Source organism: Lytechinus variegatus, chromosome 3 (genome assembly GCF_018143015.1).
Source record: "Lytechinus variegatus isolate NC3 chromosome 3, Lvar_3.0, whole genome shotgun sequence".
Lineage (NCBI taxonomy): Eukaryota > Metazoa > Echinodermata > Echinoidea > Temnopleuroida > Toxopneustidae > Lytechinus > Lytechinus variegatus.
In genome coordinates this window covers 18607573-18628106 of record NC_054742.1, presented here as the reverse complement: position 1 = coordinate 18628106, position 20534 = coordinate 18607573, and the positions used below count along the sequence as shown (strand labels likewise).

General features: G+C 36.8%; 1 protein-coding gene across 4 annotated transcripts in view; it reads right to left on the bottom strand.

Annotated features, from left to right (window-relative positions):
* Positions 1 to 14373: 14373 nt before the first annotated feature.
* The window catches only part of LOC121410392 (twitchin-like), an 80991-nt gene continuing 74830 nt past the window's right edge, over positions 14374 to 20534 (bottom strand). For all 4 annotated transcript variants that reach the window (XM_041602440.1, XM_041602443.1, XM_041602441.1 and 1 more), the window contains 6 exons: positions 20042 to 20257; positions 19599 to 19746; positions 17067 to 17143; positions 16461 to 16674; positions 15722 to 15795; positions 14374 to 14993 (listed from right to left, as the gene is read on the bottom strand). In XM_041602440.1, coding sequence (XP_041458374.1) covers positions 14986 to 14993; positions 15722 to 15795; positions 16461 to 16674; positions 17067 to 17143; positions 19599 to 19746; positions 20042 to 20257 — 737 coding nt within the window. In that variant the 3' untranslated portion in view covers positions 14374 to 14985. The remainder of the gene's footprint in view (positions 14994 to 15721; positions 15796 to 16460; positions 16675 to 17066; positions 17144 to 19598; positions 19747 to 20041; positions 20258 to 20534) is intronic.

Below are 20534 nucleotides of genomic sequence, written 5' to 3'. Positions count from 1 at the left end.
CACGACTGAGGAAAATTAAAGGCCGCCGCACACCTTATGTGCAGTAAGTGAAAACTTACCGGAAGTACCTGTACACAGATTGAGAAGTAATTTGACACCTCAAACTGTCAGTTATTTGCTCTAGAAGAAGAGGTCTTGGTATAATTTTCTTGCGAATAATTGTCCAATAAACAATTTTTATTTATTCTTCTCTGCCTGCGCTTCACAGTCATACTAAATGTAAGGCTCTCCTTCAAATAATTTATTGTTGTTTGCATTCATTGTCATTAATTCCCTCCAGGATCTTTAGGGTATCTTCATTCTGTCAAAAAGCAAAATGAAACAAAACAATAAAACTCCAAAACAAATAGAAATGTTGAAATCATGATGATGATAGGCATAACAAATAATTGTTCAACTTTTGTTCTCAACACAAGAAAACAAATCTCAAAGAGCAACCTTGAATTTGTTCATTGTCAATCACACAGAAGACCTTTAAATCTAACATGAACACGGGTGAGTCCAAAGAGCAGTTATTTGATCAAGAATACTCTATTTGCAGTTGACTGTATCATTACGCCCATTTCCTTCATTTTGCACGAGCTTATTTTGACACCTTTAACAAAACAATTGTCAGTGTTCGGCATAATTATGTATTCTATTAAGATCTCATGAACATCCCTATATTGTTAGGGTTGGCCGCATCAGTTGATGTTATTTCAAATTATGGTGAAGTCAGGCATCGCAATTAAGATGAGACCATTTAGATAATTAAATTTTCAAATATCATACTTTAATCAAATTCATTAGAATACATGTGTTTGACCCATATTTATTTTATGATTTTACTTGGCTCCTTTTTTAAAGTATATTTTATTTTTGTTTGTCAACTGCATTGACCCATTAAAATTTCATTACATCAATGTTGAAACGTGTTACAGCATCGTTTGTTTGAGTATAAACCAGCAGTGAAAGCATTCAATTAATTTGGGAAAGGGATGTTTTCCCATCACCAGTGGAAAACCCATTTCTTATTCATAATTCTACTATAATGTTCTTATTTCATTCAATTCAATTCAATTCGATTTTATGTGTAAAAGAAAGCAATCTGGAGACCGACACATACGAAGGTTATAAAATAAAATATTGAATAAAAATTGTAACATAAGAGGTACAATGAAATATTGCCTTTCATGTTTAGATATTTGCACATCAAAAATCCACGATGCAGTAAATAACAAATATATGACGACTGACACACTCCTAATACAGATTTGAATCGCATTTAAAGGAGAAATCTTTCCATACGTCAAGTTGATTTCATTAAAGCTGAAGTTGAAAATTTTTTTTTTCCAAAATACGAGCTCAATTTATCAAAATAAAAACCTTTAAGCAAAATACAACAAACAACAAATATACCATTTTTCTCTGTTAGAGAATTATAAAAGAATAGCGGGGTCTTAATCATGGCATCACCAACGAAATTACCATAACTAACTGAAATGTGACGTCATGCCTGGCGGCAGTCCATCGCACAGAGTATTCAAAACCCCAGTCAGGCGGGGATCCAGGAGGGGGCCGAGCCGGCCCCGGCCCCCCTATTTTTTGACAACCTACAGAAAAGAGTGTACTTTATCTTGATAGAAACTACGAAAAACAGAAAGAAAAGTGAGAAAGAGGTATTATACCCATGATGTGTAATTTACAGCCTCGTAGCGGCCTGCCCGACCCCGAAAGGAAACAAGAGAAAGGTGAGGGGAAGAATTGGAAAATAGACTTTATATAGACTATATATAAGAATTTTCGCTCGCGCTTCGCGCTCGCATTGTCTGTGTAATGAATCCGATGCAAAAGGATTAAATGACACTTCATATATCCAGTTCTGAAATCAATTTGCACACAATATTTTAGCTCGCACATCAAACTTTAATTATTTTGTTTGATTTACACAAATTGTTATATCAAAATTTTCAGCTCGTGCTGCGCGCTCGCATTGTCAAAATACTCCTTTAACATGTCAGTATATAAAAAAATAAGCTCGTGCTTTGCGCTCGCATTTAATGGTTTGAGAAACACAGCTTGTTCTTTATTTAAATAAAAACGCGCTTAGACTGTTCAATTTTCAGGTCGGAATATCAAAAATTTTGAGCTCGCGCTTCGCAATCTCAATATTTAATTGGTGATACTTGTATCCTCTTCATTAATCACTAAAAGCAGTTCCTAATTGAGTCCCTTTTCACGTTACTATAATAAAATTTCGGCTCGCGCTTCGCGCTCGCATTGTTAGTTGGATACTTATCTTTGCTCATGATTTTTAAAAACTGCTCAAAATCTTCAGTTCTAAGAACATAAAATGTAAAAGAATTTTAGCTCGCGCTTTGCGCTCGCAATATATATATTACGACCACATGAGATACCCTATCTTGTTTATAACAATAAAAACTAACATATACTTAAAATTTCAGTCTCTATATAGTTAGGACTACCCCCTGAAAAACCCACAAAAAATCAGATTATAGCGGCCAATCAAGAAAAAAAATTTGATGAAAATATTTTTCGGCCCCCCTATTGACGAAAGCTGGATCCGCCCCTGTAAGTCTCTTATTCCTTGATGTATTTTTATTAACTTTCACATCTTCTTTGTTCTGCTACTATTAAAACCAACTTGTCAGGGTGAGTGCCTCCTTTAATAGAATATGGTTTATTCATAGACTGTATGTTAAAGGAGGAAGGCGGATAAAAAGGAAGAGAGAAAGAGCGTGCCTAGGCCAGGAAAATAGTGGCTCAGTGTTAGAGCGCTTGTCTCATAAGCTGGATGTCGTGGACAGAGGCGTCGATCCGGGGGCGGGGGGGGGGGCGATCGCCCCACCAATGAACATATTGTGGGGGGCAAACATATCACCCCCCCCAATAATTCCAGATATGGCAAAAAAAAATATTGTAATGTTCAGCAAGCGAGAATGAGATACACAACTCGTTCTTCAAAACCGTGCTCAAAATGCCCGCTTTTCAGATTGGAATATAAACATTTTCAGCTCGCGCTTCGCGCTCGCATCATTTCTGTAGCAAAAACACGTACTTTTCATGATTAAATAAGTGAATGCAAATGTCCCGTTTTCACTTTAAAGCCTCAAAAGGACTCCTGCTTCGATTTGCAATCATCTTTTCTTGGATATATATCTTGTTCTTTATCACAAACGTCCATTAAATAACTGTAATTTTTTTCAGATCGAAAAATCACAATTTTCAGCTCGCGTGTGTGCACTGTGGTTACCCCTTATGTTGGAGAACTCAAGTTTCATTTCATCTCATTTTACTTTGTTAATCAAAATATTTTTCTTTCATATGAGCAATTATTCACTGATATCTAGTCGTGAACTTTATCACAAACGTCCATTTAAAACTGTAATTTTTTTCAGATCGAAAAATCACAATTTTCAGCTCGCGTGTGTGCCCCTCCATTTAGCTCTGAAGTATACTGCAGCTTGCTTGATTATATGACACTTACTATAACTTACTATAACTTCTGAAACTGATAAGTGATTCATTATAGTTTGTGGATACTTCTGGACAATTTTTGTGGAGTTTCTCGTAGTTTTCTTCAAATACACTCTGCCCAAAGTATTTTGCAGACTTGCCTACCGAGAATGCATCATAGAAGCCATGATATGGGACTAACTTGCTGAACCCAGTCAGGCCTGGACTCTCTATTTAGCTCTTGGACCTATTGTTAGGTAAGCTGCTCATTGACATTCACAGTGGATTTGCCCAGGGTAGTCTCCTTTTTGTTGATTTGTCTTTTGCGCTGAGAATCCTATAGATGTAGCTCAAACTTTCATATAACTACCCCCTTTGAAAAGGGAAAAGTGAATGCAACATGGTCACGAAATAAATTCTTTGGAACACATATACCTTACTATGGAAATACATCGGCAACCTTTCAGGTATCATTGACAGTCTGTGGTGATGTCAGCTCAAATCCTGGTCCGGAATCCCATACTTGTGACAAACAAAATTGAACTGGACAGAACCCAGCAGGAAAACGCGAAAAATATGATGAGTCTACTCTTCTTTCTTTGAACCCAATCAAATTCAAGCAATTTCAGTTCAATAAACTCAATCCTGATGTATGGAATAAAATACATGAGCTTGCAATTTCTCGAAAAAGGAAGACTCATCGTGGAAGAAGACCTCCAAATCGTTACTTCGCAATTCCTATTATTATATCAGTTCGTAAGATTTTTAGAAATCCAAATTCATGTCCCGATCGAAGAAACCTCATTTCTGTAGTGGCTAGAATTGAAAGTACACATCATGATTTGACTTTACCGAATGTACTTTTGTGTAATCCCAGGTCACTAAACAATAAAATGGAGGAATTGATTGCTGTACTTGAAAATGGTTCTATTGATGTCGCGGCAATCACCGAGACATGGTTTTCGCCAGATGCACCCATGGATCTATTTGGTATAGCAGGCTACAACTGTCTCTCCCGCCCACGATCTCATCGGCGTGGGGGAGGGGTAGCTCTTTATACAAAGGAACATCTAAATGCTAAATTGATCAATGACGTTCAAATCCCCAATGATGTCGAAGGATTATGGTGCAATCTACGTCCTGAGAGACTACCGAGACATATCTGCAGAGTTGTGGTTGGTGTTTTTATTATCCTCCAAACAGTCCAATATGAGAAACTCTAGTTGACCACGTCAGTTCAACTATTGACTATCTACTCACTGAACAACCGAACTCTGGCATTATTGTTCTTGGAGATTTTAATAGATTGGATATCAGTGGTATTGTTTCTAATAGGATGGTGCAAGTTGTAAACAAACCTGCGCGAAATGATGCAATTTTGGACAAAATTATTACCAATTTGTCCCATGAGTATAAAAACCCTGAGACAAGTGCACCATTGGGACTAAGTGACCATCGTATTGTTCTCTACACACCTCATGCGCACGTACCTAGCGAAAATAAAACACGTAAGCATATAGTTCGCCCAATGCCTGATAGTAAAGTATGAGAATTTGGGACTTGGATACTTAATCATGATTGGTCAGAAGTTTTTTCCCCTGATGAAGTAGCTGACAAGTGCACTGCATTCTACGAAACACTCCGCCAATCGATTGAGATTTATTTCCCTACCCGTACTATCAAAATGCACTCGACTGATAGAGTATGGATCCAGGGTATGGATCACCCCCTACTGACATTAAAGGCCTTATCAAGAAACGCCAAAAGGCCTTTCATGACAATAAACAATGTTTGTGGAGACAATTGCGGAACAAAATCAAACGAGAAATAAAGAATGCCAAAGAATCGTATTATATTGATCGTATTCAACACCTCTCGTCTACCAATCCGAGCGAATGGTTCCGCCAAATTCGTGTGATGTCAGGTAAAGACACATCTGTCTCAATCTGCGTCCCGAATTTAGATCCCTCAGACCACAAAGAGATTGCAAACACAATTTGTGAGAAGTTTTCCTCTGTGGCAGATGATCTCGATCCAATCGATAGAGAACGCTTGCCAGCTTACCTTCCATTTCAACCTATTCGACATGTCACTCTGTGGGAAGTCTTCACGGAGCTATGCAAAGTCAAGGTTAGGAAATCTTGCGGTCCAGACGGGATCTCATCAAGGTTTATCAGTTATTTGCATATGAACTTACTAAACCTCTGACCCATATCATCAGTGCATCCTATACCCAACTGTCTATTCCGCCAATGTGGAAGCGAGCACACATTACGCCTCTTCCAAAGACTACACCTGCTCACGTAGACAGTCTGCGACCAGTTGAACTGACAGACACCTTTGCCAAGGTAGCAGAGCACTTTGTTGCTAGGGATGTTCTTCAATCAATGATGCCAAGGATGGATCCTGCTCAGTTTGGTAACCTAAAGGGTGTTTCCACTAGTCACTGTTTGACATTCTGCATATCCTCCACAGTCATGCTGATAAGGGTGGTTCAGCCTCTACAGCACCGATTTTTCTAAAGCTTTCGATCGAGTGGATCATACAGTAGCGATCATCAAACTGCTAGACATGGGCGTACAGGGCAGTCATGTGGCGTGGATCGAGAACTTTCTTTCAGAGCGCCATCAGAGGGTGAAATACAAAGGAGCTCTATCGGATTGGTGCATCACTTCAGCGGGCGTGCCCCAGGGCACGAAATTAGGCCCGGTTGTGTTTCTGGCCTTGGTCAACGACGCTGCAACCAATGAACTCAGTTTATCAAGGACCAATGACATATGTGTGGATCATTTCAACTTACTGAATTACATGAATGGTCAACCGCAAATGGAATGCGTTTGAATTTACAAAAGTGTTTCACAATGGACATAAGTTTTTGTAGAAATGTACCAAACGCGACGGTGCTCTCACTCCATGATGTGTCTCTTCATCGTAGCAATACTTTGAAATTTCTTGGTGTCTATATCCAGTCGGATTTGAAATGGTCTACACATGTTGAATATATGGTCAAGCGCGCAAATAGTCGTTTTTATGTTCTTCGCACTTTGAAATATCATAGTCTGTCATTTCAGGACCTTATAGTTGTATATACTAGTTTCGTGAGACCAGTTGTTGAATATGCTGTACCTGTATGGTCAGGAGCACTAACAAAACAACAAGTACAAGTCATCGAACGTATTCAGAAACGTGCCCTTAGAATCATTTTTGGAGCAGCATATTCTTCATATGAGCATGCTTTACTCCAGTCAAAACTGATGTCTCTTGAACATAGACGGATCAAACTCTGTCTTGCGTTTGCGAAGTCTATGCAAATCCCCACGTCTAAACTGCATTATATTCTACCTCAAAATAGGACTTGTCAATATCAGACCAGAGGCTCGACTGGAATAGTAGAGATGCGATGTCGAACTTCACGATATAGAAATAGCCCCTTGCCCTCGTTGATTCGTCACCTAAACTCTAAAAGAATTGATTACAAGGAGTTTTGTTTATATATCCTTCCCTATCGTTACATGTATATTAGTATCAAGCTATTCAACATTCATTGGACTCTTTAAATAGGATATCATTAAAAGATTGTTGCTTTTTGTAAAATGCAGATTACATATACATAATAATTCTAATGTTGAGTTCTCTTTATGTTGGAGAACTCAAGTTTCATTTCATCTCATTTTACTTTGTTAATCAAAATATTTTTCTTTCATATGAGCAATTATTCACCGATATCTAGTCGTGAACTTAATATTTTAATTGAAATAAAAAAAATCTGCCAAAATATGTATCATTGCAAGTATGTATGAAAAAATGTGACCTAATTGCTTTTTCGCCCTTGTCTCTCAGCTTCCCTTCCACTATCAATTTCTTCTCTTCTCTCTCCCCCTCTCTGCTTCTCTCTTCCACTATTTCTATTCATTTCTGCTTTCCATTTCATTTCCTGTATCCACTCATATTTACATGTATTTTTGAATATTTTCCATTTTTTTATTTATCAGTGAGTATTGATTTAAATTAATTTATGAAATACTTTGTTACATATAATATTGAAATTTGTTCGTAGTACTGTAAGTTATTTTTACCTTGTTATTGATGATTTTGTTTGAAATGTAAACTTTCGCAATTCGGCTTTGGCTGCAAAGAAAGGATTTTTAATAAACCATTTTGAATTGAATTGAATTCTTCTTTTAGATACCAATCTTAATCATTGGTAACAAAAATGCTCAGAATATCAAGCTTTCAGGTCAGAAGATAAAGAAATTTCAGCTCACTCTCGGCACTCGTACTATCTGTGTAATGAGATATGTATCCTCCTCATGAGTTACTACAAGCAGCCCTAAACAGGCACGCTTTTCCTGTCAGTATACTAAAAAAAATCAGCCTGCGCTTCGCGCTCGCATTAATTTGTTGGTGAGATACGTATGTGTGTCTCATGAGTTATATATGTATGTGTGCGTGTGTGTGTATGTATGTGTGGGTGTCTTGTACGATCCAGCGCCTTTGGAACGTTAACGATTCCCCCCCCCCATCTGAAAAATGGATCGACGCCCCTGGTCGTGGATTAGATTCTTTGCCGGCTAATTTCCAAAATAAATAATAACTCTTGACTTTTTGTCAGGCACTCGGCGTATTAGAACATATTACGCATATTTCGCTCGAAGAGCAGCTTATAGACGCTAATTAATTATGAATACTTATTAATATAGTACACTGGCGCTGCACCGTCTGCCAGTCCTCACACCGTCATTCTGGTGTCCTGAAGTTTGCAATCTCTGTTTGGACGAATATCGGAAGTGCAGTTCAAAGTCTTCAGGTTATCCTGTGTTCCTGTGCAAGTTCCGCAAACCATCGACTAAAAAAAAACGTTGAAATAAAGTGGAAAATAGCAAGGAGAGTATCTATCATAATCACATACCAACACATGACGCATTTTTTAGATGGAGGGGTAGAAGTCTAGATTATATCAAACACGACCCTTTGTCTTGCTGATCCAGTCGAAACCATCGATCGTGTGTGCTTCTCCACTGATTTGTGTTGGTTTTGTCTTTTACAGCCTTGATAATGCGGGCAATCTCTTTAAGTACTAGTAGTTATAAAACCCCGGGGGCCACTTACATTGAAGAGTGGATACCATGCGCGACCCAAAAAACACGTAAAAAGGTGTCTTTTTCATGATAGGGCACGTTACGTACGTAACGTGAAAAGGGTGTCAAAAACACAAAAATATTGAAAAAAGGGTATCTATTTCGCTCGGAAAAATATTCGTGTTTAGGGTCAAATATGCAGGGATGATAAAACAAAATCAAAATGTTTTATAAAGGATGTCCTATTCGCCCCAACACTACGTGTTTAGAGTCCGATTTGCGCGAGGTGTAGAGGGTGGGACCGTACTAAACCAAAATAATGGTGTGTAAAGTTAAAACCGATGACCGACGGACCCGTGACATAACAATAAAATATCGCTGTACTTGTTTAGGGGTTCATTTCAGGAAATTTGCCAAGAGTATAGTTTTGTTTCCAATACTTGTTAAGGGTGCATTTTCAGAATATGGAAAATACATCTCTGTACTTGTTTAGAGGATCAATTCTGGGAATACTTGCCAATAGCATTTGTTTCCAATACTTGTTAAGGGTAGGGTTTCACACGCCAAGGGGTGCATTTTCAGAATATGGAAAATACGTGTTTAGAGTGATTTCCAAGACCCCGTGGTCACGCATGGAATCCACTCCCGGGTATCCACTCGTCAATGGAAGTGGCCCCTCCGGGTATAAAACAGAAGCACATGTCACTACAATAAAATAATATAACTCGAAGTGCGAGGAAATATATTCGGGGTATATTGACTTGAAAATGGGATGTTACTACATGATTATATTTCTCGTTTAACAGACAATGCGAGCACCAAGAACGATTAACAAATAGGCCCTGAGCAAATTAGGTTTCATAAAGTTATGAAATAAATATTTTTCATGTAATTTATATAATACATATATTACGTAATCATGTACAGTAATTTATTCTTTTCCACTAGGTTTCTTTTCCTTAATTCTCTTCCCCTTTTTAGCCAGCCGATGGATATGGGGGGGCACGTGCCCCCCTCCCCCCTGTAGTTACGCCACTGTATACAGTGCGTATAAAAAAGTTTACACTTAGAATTTTGCTGTAAAATCATATATCTGTAATACCCTGAAGCTTTTTTTCTCATTTAAACATCATTACATATATCTCTTCAAGCAAATGACGATATAACTGTTGAAAAATATTTCCTCTTGAATGAGCACCACTTACTTTCGAAAAGTTCATGAAAAATAGTTCATGAGAAATAGTTATGTCAATAAAAGCAAAAATGAAGAACGCATGGACTTGAGCTAGGAAGATTGATTTGATGACATCTTTTTATCTTTTAGCTTGTTTCCGTTCCAAAAACACTTCCCCACCTCGTGTCATCGTGATGATATCCGCTTTACACAGAGCTGTGAATTACATGAAATGGCTTAAGCCCCTTTTACACCTTCACGGAAGCAACACGGATCATCCCGGATTGTCAATCCGGGGTCATCCGTGTACAGTCCGGGACTACCGTGTACACTCCGGCTACTCATCCGGCGCCATCCTTGATATACCGGCATGTCCGGGAGAAAAATTGAACATGTTCAATTTTTCATCCCGGAGTACACGGACTGATAATCATCCGTGTTCATCCTTGTAGCCTCCTTGTACATCCGTGTAGCTACCGAATGCATCCGGGAGGCTCCTTGTAAGAACCGGGTGATCCTTGTTGATACCGGCTTTATCCGGGGTCAAATGTTTTTATTGTCTGCGTACATGAACAATAGTCCGTATTCTTAACCAAGCACGAGCATGCTCCAGATGCTGCAAAAAGGGACGACAATGTGAGCAACCGTGAAGGTCCGTGTAAAGACCCAGTAACATCCGTGATTATCCGGGTATTCCGTGTTGGCTCCGGGAGCATATCAAACAGGATCCCTATTGCTACCTTGCCTATCCTTATAGACTCCGTACTTTTCCGTACATATCCGTGTTAATAACCAGTTAACTCCGTACTCACTCCGGGAATGCTAGGAAAATACAAATTTGGCACCCCGGATCATCACGGACTGAGATCCGTGTGGCATCCGTGAAGGTGTAAAAGGGGCTTTAGGCTTGATTAAAGGTTTGTTAAGCTTGGGCAAAATGTGGAGAAACAAGTATTAAATGTAGTCCCACTTTAAATGATAAAAACTTAGTAAATGAATACTGGAGAAGTCTGAAATAAGCTTTCGGTTACATTCAGTTGTGTCCCCAGGAACAGCTGGCCCCAAAAAAGGGAGGAAAGGGGGGAGGGGCAAACGTCGTGCTTACTTAGGGTTAAAATGTTAATTTGGGTGTCAAAGTTGTTACAAAATATTTAAATGTATATGTTTTTTTTATTTCATTGCGCTTAAAATGCAAAGGAAATGTTCGAGAAATGTACCACTTGGTCTGTTTGTTTTTGCCTTCTTTCCTGTACACGGCTTGAAAATGAGCATTCGCCGCTGTGCTGTGTGGACTGTGCTCACTTCTGTCAAAACTTTTACTTTCATTTGATAGATGAGACCCAAACCAAATAATTTATGTGAAAAAATTATCCACATATTGTATATTTGTCGATTCTCAAGACTTTTTCAAAGTTTAAACTTTTTATTGATACACAATATGTATATATATATTTTGCAAAATTTACGGATATTTTGCAAGACTCATCAGACTTAGTGCCTCCAAATAAATAATTTATACATGAGCTGTAAAAGGTAAGTGGAGCGCCTAGCTCTGGCAGTCTCATTACGCGATTCAATATAGCAGCGTGTGCTGACTTTGAAAACGACCTTAGAATAATTATTCACAAAAACACCATTCATATGATGACGTTCATCGACCCTAAATGACATTTGACCTTGATCTTAATTGTGACCAGAGACTTGTGCAAGATTATGAGGGATACTTGATTACCCCAAGATCCACATTCTATGAACTATATATCCATAAACTCCTAAATGATGATGGACAACGTTCATTGACCTTAAATGACTTTTGACCTTGGTCATGTGATCTGGGGGGCGTTTCATCAATATTTTCATCCGACAAGTTGTCAGATCTGACATCTTTCTATGATTTTGATTGGCTGAGAGGCACTGTTCCTATGGTAACTGTCGGATAAAATGGGACTTGTCGGATAAAACGTCCGACAAGTCCTTTCATGAAACGTCCCCCTGAATCCCATGCAGCACTGATACTTTATACACTTATGTCCAGGTTTCATGGAATAGATCCATATACTTTCAGTTTTGACATCCCCTCCAAAAAAAAAACAGTTAAGATTTTGTTTTGATTCCTCCAGCATAATCTAAGTTCATATTGACTCTAAATAAACTTTGATCTGAAACTTGCACGGGATGTTCAGTGATACTTTATCACCCATATAGAACTTTCAAAAGTATGATAGCAATTCCACAAATACCCCTCCCCCGACATGGCCAAAGTTCATTGACCCTAAATGACCTCAGTCGTGTGATCTGAAACTCGGGTAGGATGATGTTCAGTAATATTTAATTACACTTATGTCCAAGATTCATGATCTAGGTACATTATACTCTCTTAGTAATGATGGCATTCCAAAAACCTAAACTTACATTAAGATTTTTATATCGATTCCCCAATATGGTCGAAGTTCATGGACCCTATATGTAGTTTGACTGTGGTAATGTGACCTGCAACTCCGGTAGGATGCTTAATTATTCTTGATTTTCCTTATGTCCAAGTGTCATGAACTAGGTCCATTTACTTTATAAGTTATGATGACAGAAACTTAACTTTAGGTTAAGATATCAATGTTGACGACGTATGCCGCCGGAAAAGCGGCGTCCTTAATTTCGCTCTGCTATGCAGGAGAGAGGGGAAAAAAGAAAGTGACCCACTCCATTTTGAATCAGTGGTTTGAAACAATGATTTATGCAGATTTCATTTTACAAGTTTTCGAATAAAATCCGTAATTACTTCACAATGAATACTGAGAAAAGTCCAATGATTTCATGCTTTTGTCATAAGCACACTAAATTCATGTTAGTAAGATAACATTAAATAGACTACCCACTGCTTTGGTTAGTTAATTAACATAAACGGTAAATTTATCAATACAGAAACTTGAATTCAATGCCACCCATGTCAAAAGTTTGCCTTGGTTTTACTAAATATATGTGCCATTAACACAAACCAGGTTTTCAGACCACAAACCACCTTCGTGAATTTAAGCCATTTAAAGGGGGAGTGAACTGTGTGTTCTCTCATTGACTGTGTGTTATAAATACATAGTCTTAAAATATACATTTTTAGATATCTACTCATACTACAGAGAATAAATTGACCCATAATTGTTTTGTATAAAAAACTAAAATGTTTTGAGAGAAAAAGTAATTGTTTTGCTACTTGGTAACATAATTATTGCAGTATAATAATAATAGTGTTTATTAATTACCCAGGGTAGCCACTTCAATCATAAGACTGCTCCCTGGACTGCTCTTCAAGCGGGCCCTGCATAACATAATATGTTATCATTACCCTTCTCTAGTTAATGCTGAGTGCCAAGCAAGAAGGCAGAAGGTCCCATTTTCATAAGTCTTTGGTATGACTCGAGCAGGGATCGAATCCACGACCTCCCGATCGTGAGGCGGACGCTCTACCACTGAGCCACCATAACTGTATTAAGAAGTTAATTAGCATGTTATCATTCAAGTGGGTCTGTATTACTAGACTACACTAGCATTATGGGTCAGGAAACTGACCAGGTACGAGTAGTTGAGGACCGGAATTGGCACTATTGGTTCGTATCTGCTTTAAAAGCCTGTCTAGTTTTGGTAAATGGTTACTAATGTGAACTACACTTTGGTATGTTTGAACATTTCAATATTGTAAAAGCATAGTCATTGAATCCATTTAACCCATTAGAACTCAAATATGGCAATTTTCCAGCAATTAGGATTATAATTTAAATCTAGCCTTCTCTCTGTAATGTTTTTGCATTTATTGAAAATTGCCATTTGAGCACTTACTTTACATATTAGTAATCGGATATCAAACAGCAACTGAAAAATATTATATCCTGAAATTTTAAGCCCATTCCCTGCTTGAGAAGAAGTTTTATATAAATAAGACAAAATACCCATATTTTCCATTTTGATTGATTAACCGATGAAATAAAATTTTGATGTAAATAAAACACATTTTCAGTTAATATCCTTCATGCCATAGTTGTTTTGGGGGAACATGCACTTATGTAATCTAGTAATGGAATGTAATAGTGACATGCACTTTTTTGGGGATATTTACTAACACTAAAGATAGGCTTAGGTACGGATAAAAGAAACAGACCACATTTCTTTATATTACATGTAAGTGTTTATTGTCTGACTAGGGTTGAATTCTCATTATAGAGCAGTAGTTCAAGAATGTAGAAGAACACTACAAATACTAATGAATCTTATTGATTTCAAAATATCAAGGAATTTCTTCTTAGAACCATAAATAGTTTCTCAACCATACAAATGTTTCTTTTTAGTTCTTAATCAGAAAGTGCATTTGACAAAGAATACATAGTCCTACTCGAATTACTGCATAATAACGCTAGCTTACATCTAGTGATCAAATCAAATTTATCAATAGTTGCCAATCATTGATTGAAAATGAATGGGAAAATAGATTTATGGTTCATACACAATTATTGCTAGGAATATCTCATGTTTAAAAAGCAAAACGATTGGTAATCTGATGGTCTAATATTAATATAAAAGAGAAATATAATGACAATATGAGTTCACGACAGACTAGTCTTCCTGTCCATGGAAAAAATTTACATCATTTCAGTGTTCATGGTGGTTTTAATAAAACAGTAGAAACATCTAGAAGTTGTAATATAAATACAGACATGTACCTTGCTATATTCTTTGGAAACTACTGCTAAAAACTGGATGGCAATGCAATCTTAATTTCAGTCAAATACTACTTTGAAAGATAAAGTGTGATGAAGTTGAAGAACACCATAACAACATATTATGTTTAATGCAATGATGTCAGAATATTCCAACAATAAAGTAAAAATTTATCCCAGAGGCTTGAATGAAGAAAGCTGGTAAAAATATCTCACACTTATAATAAAACTTCAAGCACCATTACTATGGGGGAAGAAATGGTTAACAAGGCACTAATGTAAATTTCAAAATGAAAAGTTAAACACATCATCATCACCACCATGGGTACACAGCAACAGAATGAGATCTATCACACCTTTCATCAAGTACAATTTGTACAGTTAAAATTACCATGCATGATATAGTAATTGTAATATACAATTACCCACTCCCTTTTCATCTGTAGCCTGTAATTTACCAAAAATTATACAGCTTGTAATATAAAGAACAATTCTTTGAAATGGAAGAGGGATGAAGGTAGATGAATCCAGGAGGCAAGATAAGGCACCTCTGTAAGCAAAACCAATAACCTCATTATGCACCTGTGGTAAAGAGACAAGAAACAAATGCACTTCTATAAAGTGATTCATGCAACTTGATAAGCATCTATTTTGCTATGTATCTGTCTTGAAGTTGAAACCCCATTATAACAGCCTTTGGCATCCCTAATTGTTTTACGGCCTTTTTTCAAATAAACTGATTCACTTGCTATACATGTGAAACTTGAAAGGATTCTTACAGAGCTAACCCCTAAAACCAACACTCAAGTTGCAAATTAGCCAATTAATAATTTTATAGAAGACTAGCTATTGTCCTCTCAAAACTTGAAGATTGAAGCTAGAGTCTTGTGTTATACAACTATTTGTAAAGTTATGCACAACTTTACATATGCACAACTTATCACAGAACTAGAATAAGAGCTAAAAGTTGACTCAAAAATCTTCCCAAGTTTTTTTTGACCAATTCATGACTTAATTTCAGATAGTGCCATTACAAATGAGGCAAACTAAAACTAAAGACTACACACTAAAATGCATTTTAGCAGTATAGAATGGTAAACAATATTTGCCAATTTCTAATCTAGCTGTACAAATTATAGATGATTCATCCATGGTTAGGCTTGCGATATAGTAATTTGTAGGGTCGTGCGCAACTTGACAAACAGATTGAATACATAGTACCTGTTATATGATACAAAACATGAATGCGATTGCAATACCATTTAACACAACTGACGTGGTATGTGCATACAACATATTTGATAACTTACATCTGAGTTTCTTGACATTCCAAACTTCAGTCATGTCACCAGTTGGTTGGCCCATCCTATCTACACACATACACCTGTGTAAGATTAAAGGAGATATAGAAGTAACTCAAACATCTTAAGATAAGATCATTGGTGAAATCAAACTCTACAAAAATATTCTGCAACAAAGAGTAAGTGTAATGTGTCTTGCAGTTTATTAATGCTATTTGATACAGCAGCAGAGCGGACCTTGAAAACAAACAGGATGAATAATTGTTGATAATGGTAAAAGTAGAAAAAAATAGAGATAGATATTTCTCAGAGCTTGACAAAAAACTTAAGAAGAATAAGATTTGAATGTAAAATGCAAACAGCTTTCCCAAATTTCATCTAATATAAATTCCATGAATTTCTACTTTTAATGGTTCATGATGACTGAAACTATTTTCCTAATAGAAGCAGGTATGACAAGATGATGCTGATAATATGTTCAAACACAAGCAAAATTACTCTCAATTTTCTGAGAAGTCAAATTGTTATAGAACTCATATCATATAACAAATTGTGGAGCCGTACACATGTGATATCAAAACATAAAACTTTAAAAATTCATTGCTGAAATTTTTTTGACAAATTTTTCCAGCAACTTCACTAATTTGTTTCTCTAGTTAATCTGTTATTTATTAAGTGGTTTTACATCAGAGTGAACCACCACTTTTTAAATACATAATATGAAAAAGAGTAAGATAATAAAACTTACATTGTTCCCATACACTGTACGTTTTTATAATAACCATCCTCACTACAGCTTGGCAATGAGGAAGCCATAAGAGGTACAGTATTCTTATGACTCTCTTTGATAGCTTCTAAAGTCACATCAAATACAGCTTGACAAGGACCGGGTTCATTAGATGCCCGAGAAGGCTCGTCACGGTACATGGCACCTGGGTCATCTCGTAATTGGGTTGATGAACCTATATTTCAATATAAAAAAGAATATCCATAAACATTTTGATTACTATTATCTTCATCTAATCTTCACTGCATAGGTTCAATTTTTTTTACTTTTGTTTATATTTTTATGGGACCTCCTTACAAACTTTGTATGACATTTGGTTTTCCAAGCAATTACAATTGATGTTTTAATGTCTGTCTATCTTTCTTAAGGTTATTACACAATTTACTCCAATAATCAATAGAACAATGCCTTAGTATATTTAGATAGCACTGAACTTACATCACATTGATTAATCACATGCTAAATGAATATTCATGACTGTTTAAGAAATTTTGAAATACTCTGCACAGACCAGCATTTTGCTGATAACAAAATGTAACAGAAAATAAATAAATCCTATCAACTTACACCCTGTACCACTTGCTGGTCGGATTGATGTGGGTAGTGCTCCTAGTGATTTGGTACCTCGTGGTATACAGATGCATCTAATGAAATAAACAAATCATTTCTAAACATCAGTAACTTCTTTGGGTTTTCATTAGATTATTGGGTTATTCATTCAGATATACATAGGAAATAAAACAAGTGGAATGCCTCTGGCCGTCTCACCTGCATCACGCAATTCAACATAGCAGCAGTGCTGACTTTGAAAACTACTATAACTCGCACAAGATGTTCAATGATACTTGGTTACTCTTATTTCCACGTTTTATGAACTAGACCAATACACTTGCAAAGTTATGATGGTAATTCAACAGATACCCCCATTATGGCCAAAGTTTATTGACCCTAAATGACCTTTGACCTTGATCATGTGACCTGAAACTTGCACAGGATGTTCAGTGATACTTAATTACTATTATGTCCACGTTTCAGGAATCAGATCCAAAAACTTTTAAAGTTTTGATTGTAATTCAAAAGATACCCCCAAATCGGCCAAAGTTCTTGACCCCAAATGACCTTTGACCTTGGTCATGTGACATGAAACTCATGCAGGATGTTTTGTGATACTTAATTTAACCTTATTTCCTAAGTTATGATGACATTTCCAAAACTTAACCTCAGGTTAAGATTTTGATGTCGATTCCCCAAACATGGTCTAAGTTCATTGACGCTAAATGACCTTTGACCTTAGTCATGTTCAGTAATACTTGATTAACCTTATGGCCAAGTTTCATGAACTAGGTCCATATACTTTCTAAGTTATGATGTCATTTCAAAAACTTAACCTTAGGTTAAGATTTGAGGTTGACGGTGCCGCAGTCGCCGTCGGAAAAGCGGCGCCTATAGTCTCACTCTGCTATGCAGGTGAGACAAAAACCCACAGAAATACATAGGAAATTTTGATATACATAAGAAAAAAATTTGATACTGATTTTATTTATAAACATTTCATCAGAATCCAGAAAAGAATCTCTAAATAAACCTCAGCAGTTCACAGAATTTTCATAAATGTCTTCATAAAAATTGTATGTGAAATCCTCATCTTTTACCCCCTTGAAAGTGGCACCTGGGCACTTTTCCTCCTGACCCTTACAAACACCACTGTATGGAATTTATCAAACTAGAAAAAAGAAATACATAGAAAAATCAATCGATTGTGATTTACAAAACTAATATCTATCACTGCCTATCCTATTAGATAAAAACTTTAAGCAAGGTAATTATCTACATTTACCCTCTAAAGCAAAATTTCCCTTAGCCTTGTGCTACAGAGTTAGTCAGAAAAAAGCATCCCATTAGTTTAAAGTTGTCTTGTCTGAAGAATAAACACTTATTTATTGATTTATAAAATTGGTAGAAGTATCCTCCCTGCATATTTTAATACCATCTTCAAATGATTTTTGCATGCATAACTGACTACAAGACGATCTCCAGAAGGTGGTAAAATCACAGTTGTCCCAAGTTGCTGGGTAAAGAGTGAAACAAAATGTGAAAAAAGTAATTGTGTGCACACAGAAAGACACCTACCCATCATTTCACATACACCCTCACCCACATTACCTCTCTTGTACACACATATGCATCTTAAACAATTAATTCATAAAAGAAGTGTTTAGATTTTGGCACTTTCCTTTATCTTATTGGTTATGTCTTTTGTTGATGAATAGTGGACAAATGTATTAATGTTATACCTACCTTCAAAATGGCTTGCCTGATTTGGAAGCAGTTAATCATAATTAGCCATTGACAAGTGTGTGTGTGTGTGTGTGTGTACGTGGATGGTGTCGTGTGAGTGTGTTTGTGGGTGTGTTTATATGAAGGTGTGGAGGAGGGTGGGTCTGTGTGTGGATGGATGAGCAGGTGTCTGCACACACCTAACATTTTTTTTAGACTTTTTGTTTCATTCTTCACCTAGTAATTTTGGAAATATGTCTCGAAGTCAAACGTGCATACAGAGATCCTTATGGAAATGGTTCTATAGGTGAATAACTCTATCATAAAATAATAAATCATTAATAATAATAATAATAATAATAATAGGCATTTATATAGCGCCATCTATCTAGAAATATTCTATTCCGAGGCGCGTTGTAATTATTATTATTACCTCGGCTTTAGCTCGATCTGCCTCTCAGCGCTCATGCATTCAAGGAATTAATCCTGCTGGGTACCGATTCACCTCACCTGGGTCGAGTGCAGCATAACGTGGATAAATTTCTTGCTGAAGGAAATTACGCCATGGCTGGGATTTGAACCCACGACCCTCTGTTTCAAAGTCAGAAGACTTATCCACTGGGCCACAACGCTCCACATTAAATGTTCATTTGGGACTTCCATAGTACAGGTGAATCCAAATCAAATGGAATGTTTAAAACAATGAAAAGAAATTGTAATAGATTGTAAAGTGTTTGAATGCAGATGGGTTTTTTTATCTAGTGAGGCAGACAGATATAATAGACTGTAATACTTTCTTGAAAATAAAAAGAGTAAGCTTACACTGGTGACCAGACACAAGGGAAGTCTGAGAAGAACTGATCACAGTAAGGAAGAGGCATTCCAAGAGGTGGTACTGTTCTTTCTGTGATCTGATTGATCCTTTGATGTGTCACATCCTCATGTGATTGACAAGGTTGGTCTTCTGGGGCTATAAAAAGAGCAAAAATATTTATATTACCATTATCCTTCCATTTCTTTAAAAAAAATAATGCAGCAGCTGCAACAGTACAAATTTGAAGGTTTTTCATGCAGATAACATCATAATACACTAAATCATTAGGCTACTTTTTGATTAATTTATAGGAAGGAATAATGCTCCAACTTCCAATATATTTTACTCCCTCCTCTTTGTCTTTCTTCTCCACATCCTCCTCCTTCATCTCCTTCCTCTTGTACATTGCAAGTATCTTAGCTGATCACCATCATGCCTTGGCTAAACTTACTTGGTCTCTCAGCAACCGGCGTACTAAAAGACTGTATGACTGAGTAAGGTCCCTTTTCACCTCCTCGATAGACAGGTTGAGTTCTGTGGTGAACAACACCATTGGTAGGTAAGTTGGATATTACTACACCTAAATCATCTCTATCAGAGCTCACTGATTCCCACACAGTGTCCTCTAATGTTGGATCCTCTGCCATGGTATATTCTGTGTTGTATGCTGTGAGTAGATTCATTTCAGGGATAAAAAGTTAAAAAGTATGAGGCTCTCATTCAATTTCATAGCACAAATTGTTAATGAAATGAGTGTTCTCAGCCTGGCGGTATACAAGTGAATTTGATATCTCCACCATTGCTAGATATCTCACACCTTACAGGTACTTCCAATATTTTCAAATAATGACATCTCTGACCTTTGTACTCCTGACCTGAAATCTAATCTGATTATTATACCTCCCATATTCACACAAGAGCCCAGCTTCAAGTTGAATCCACAA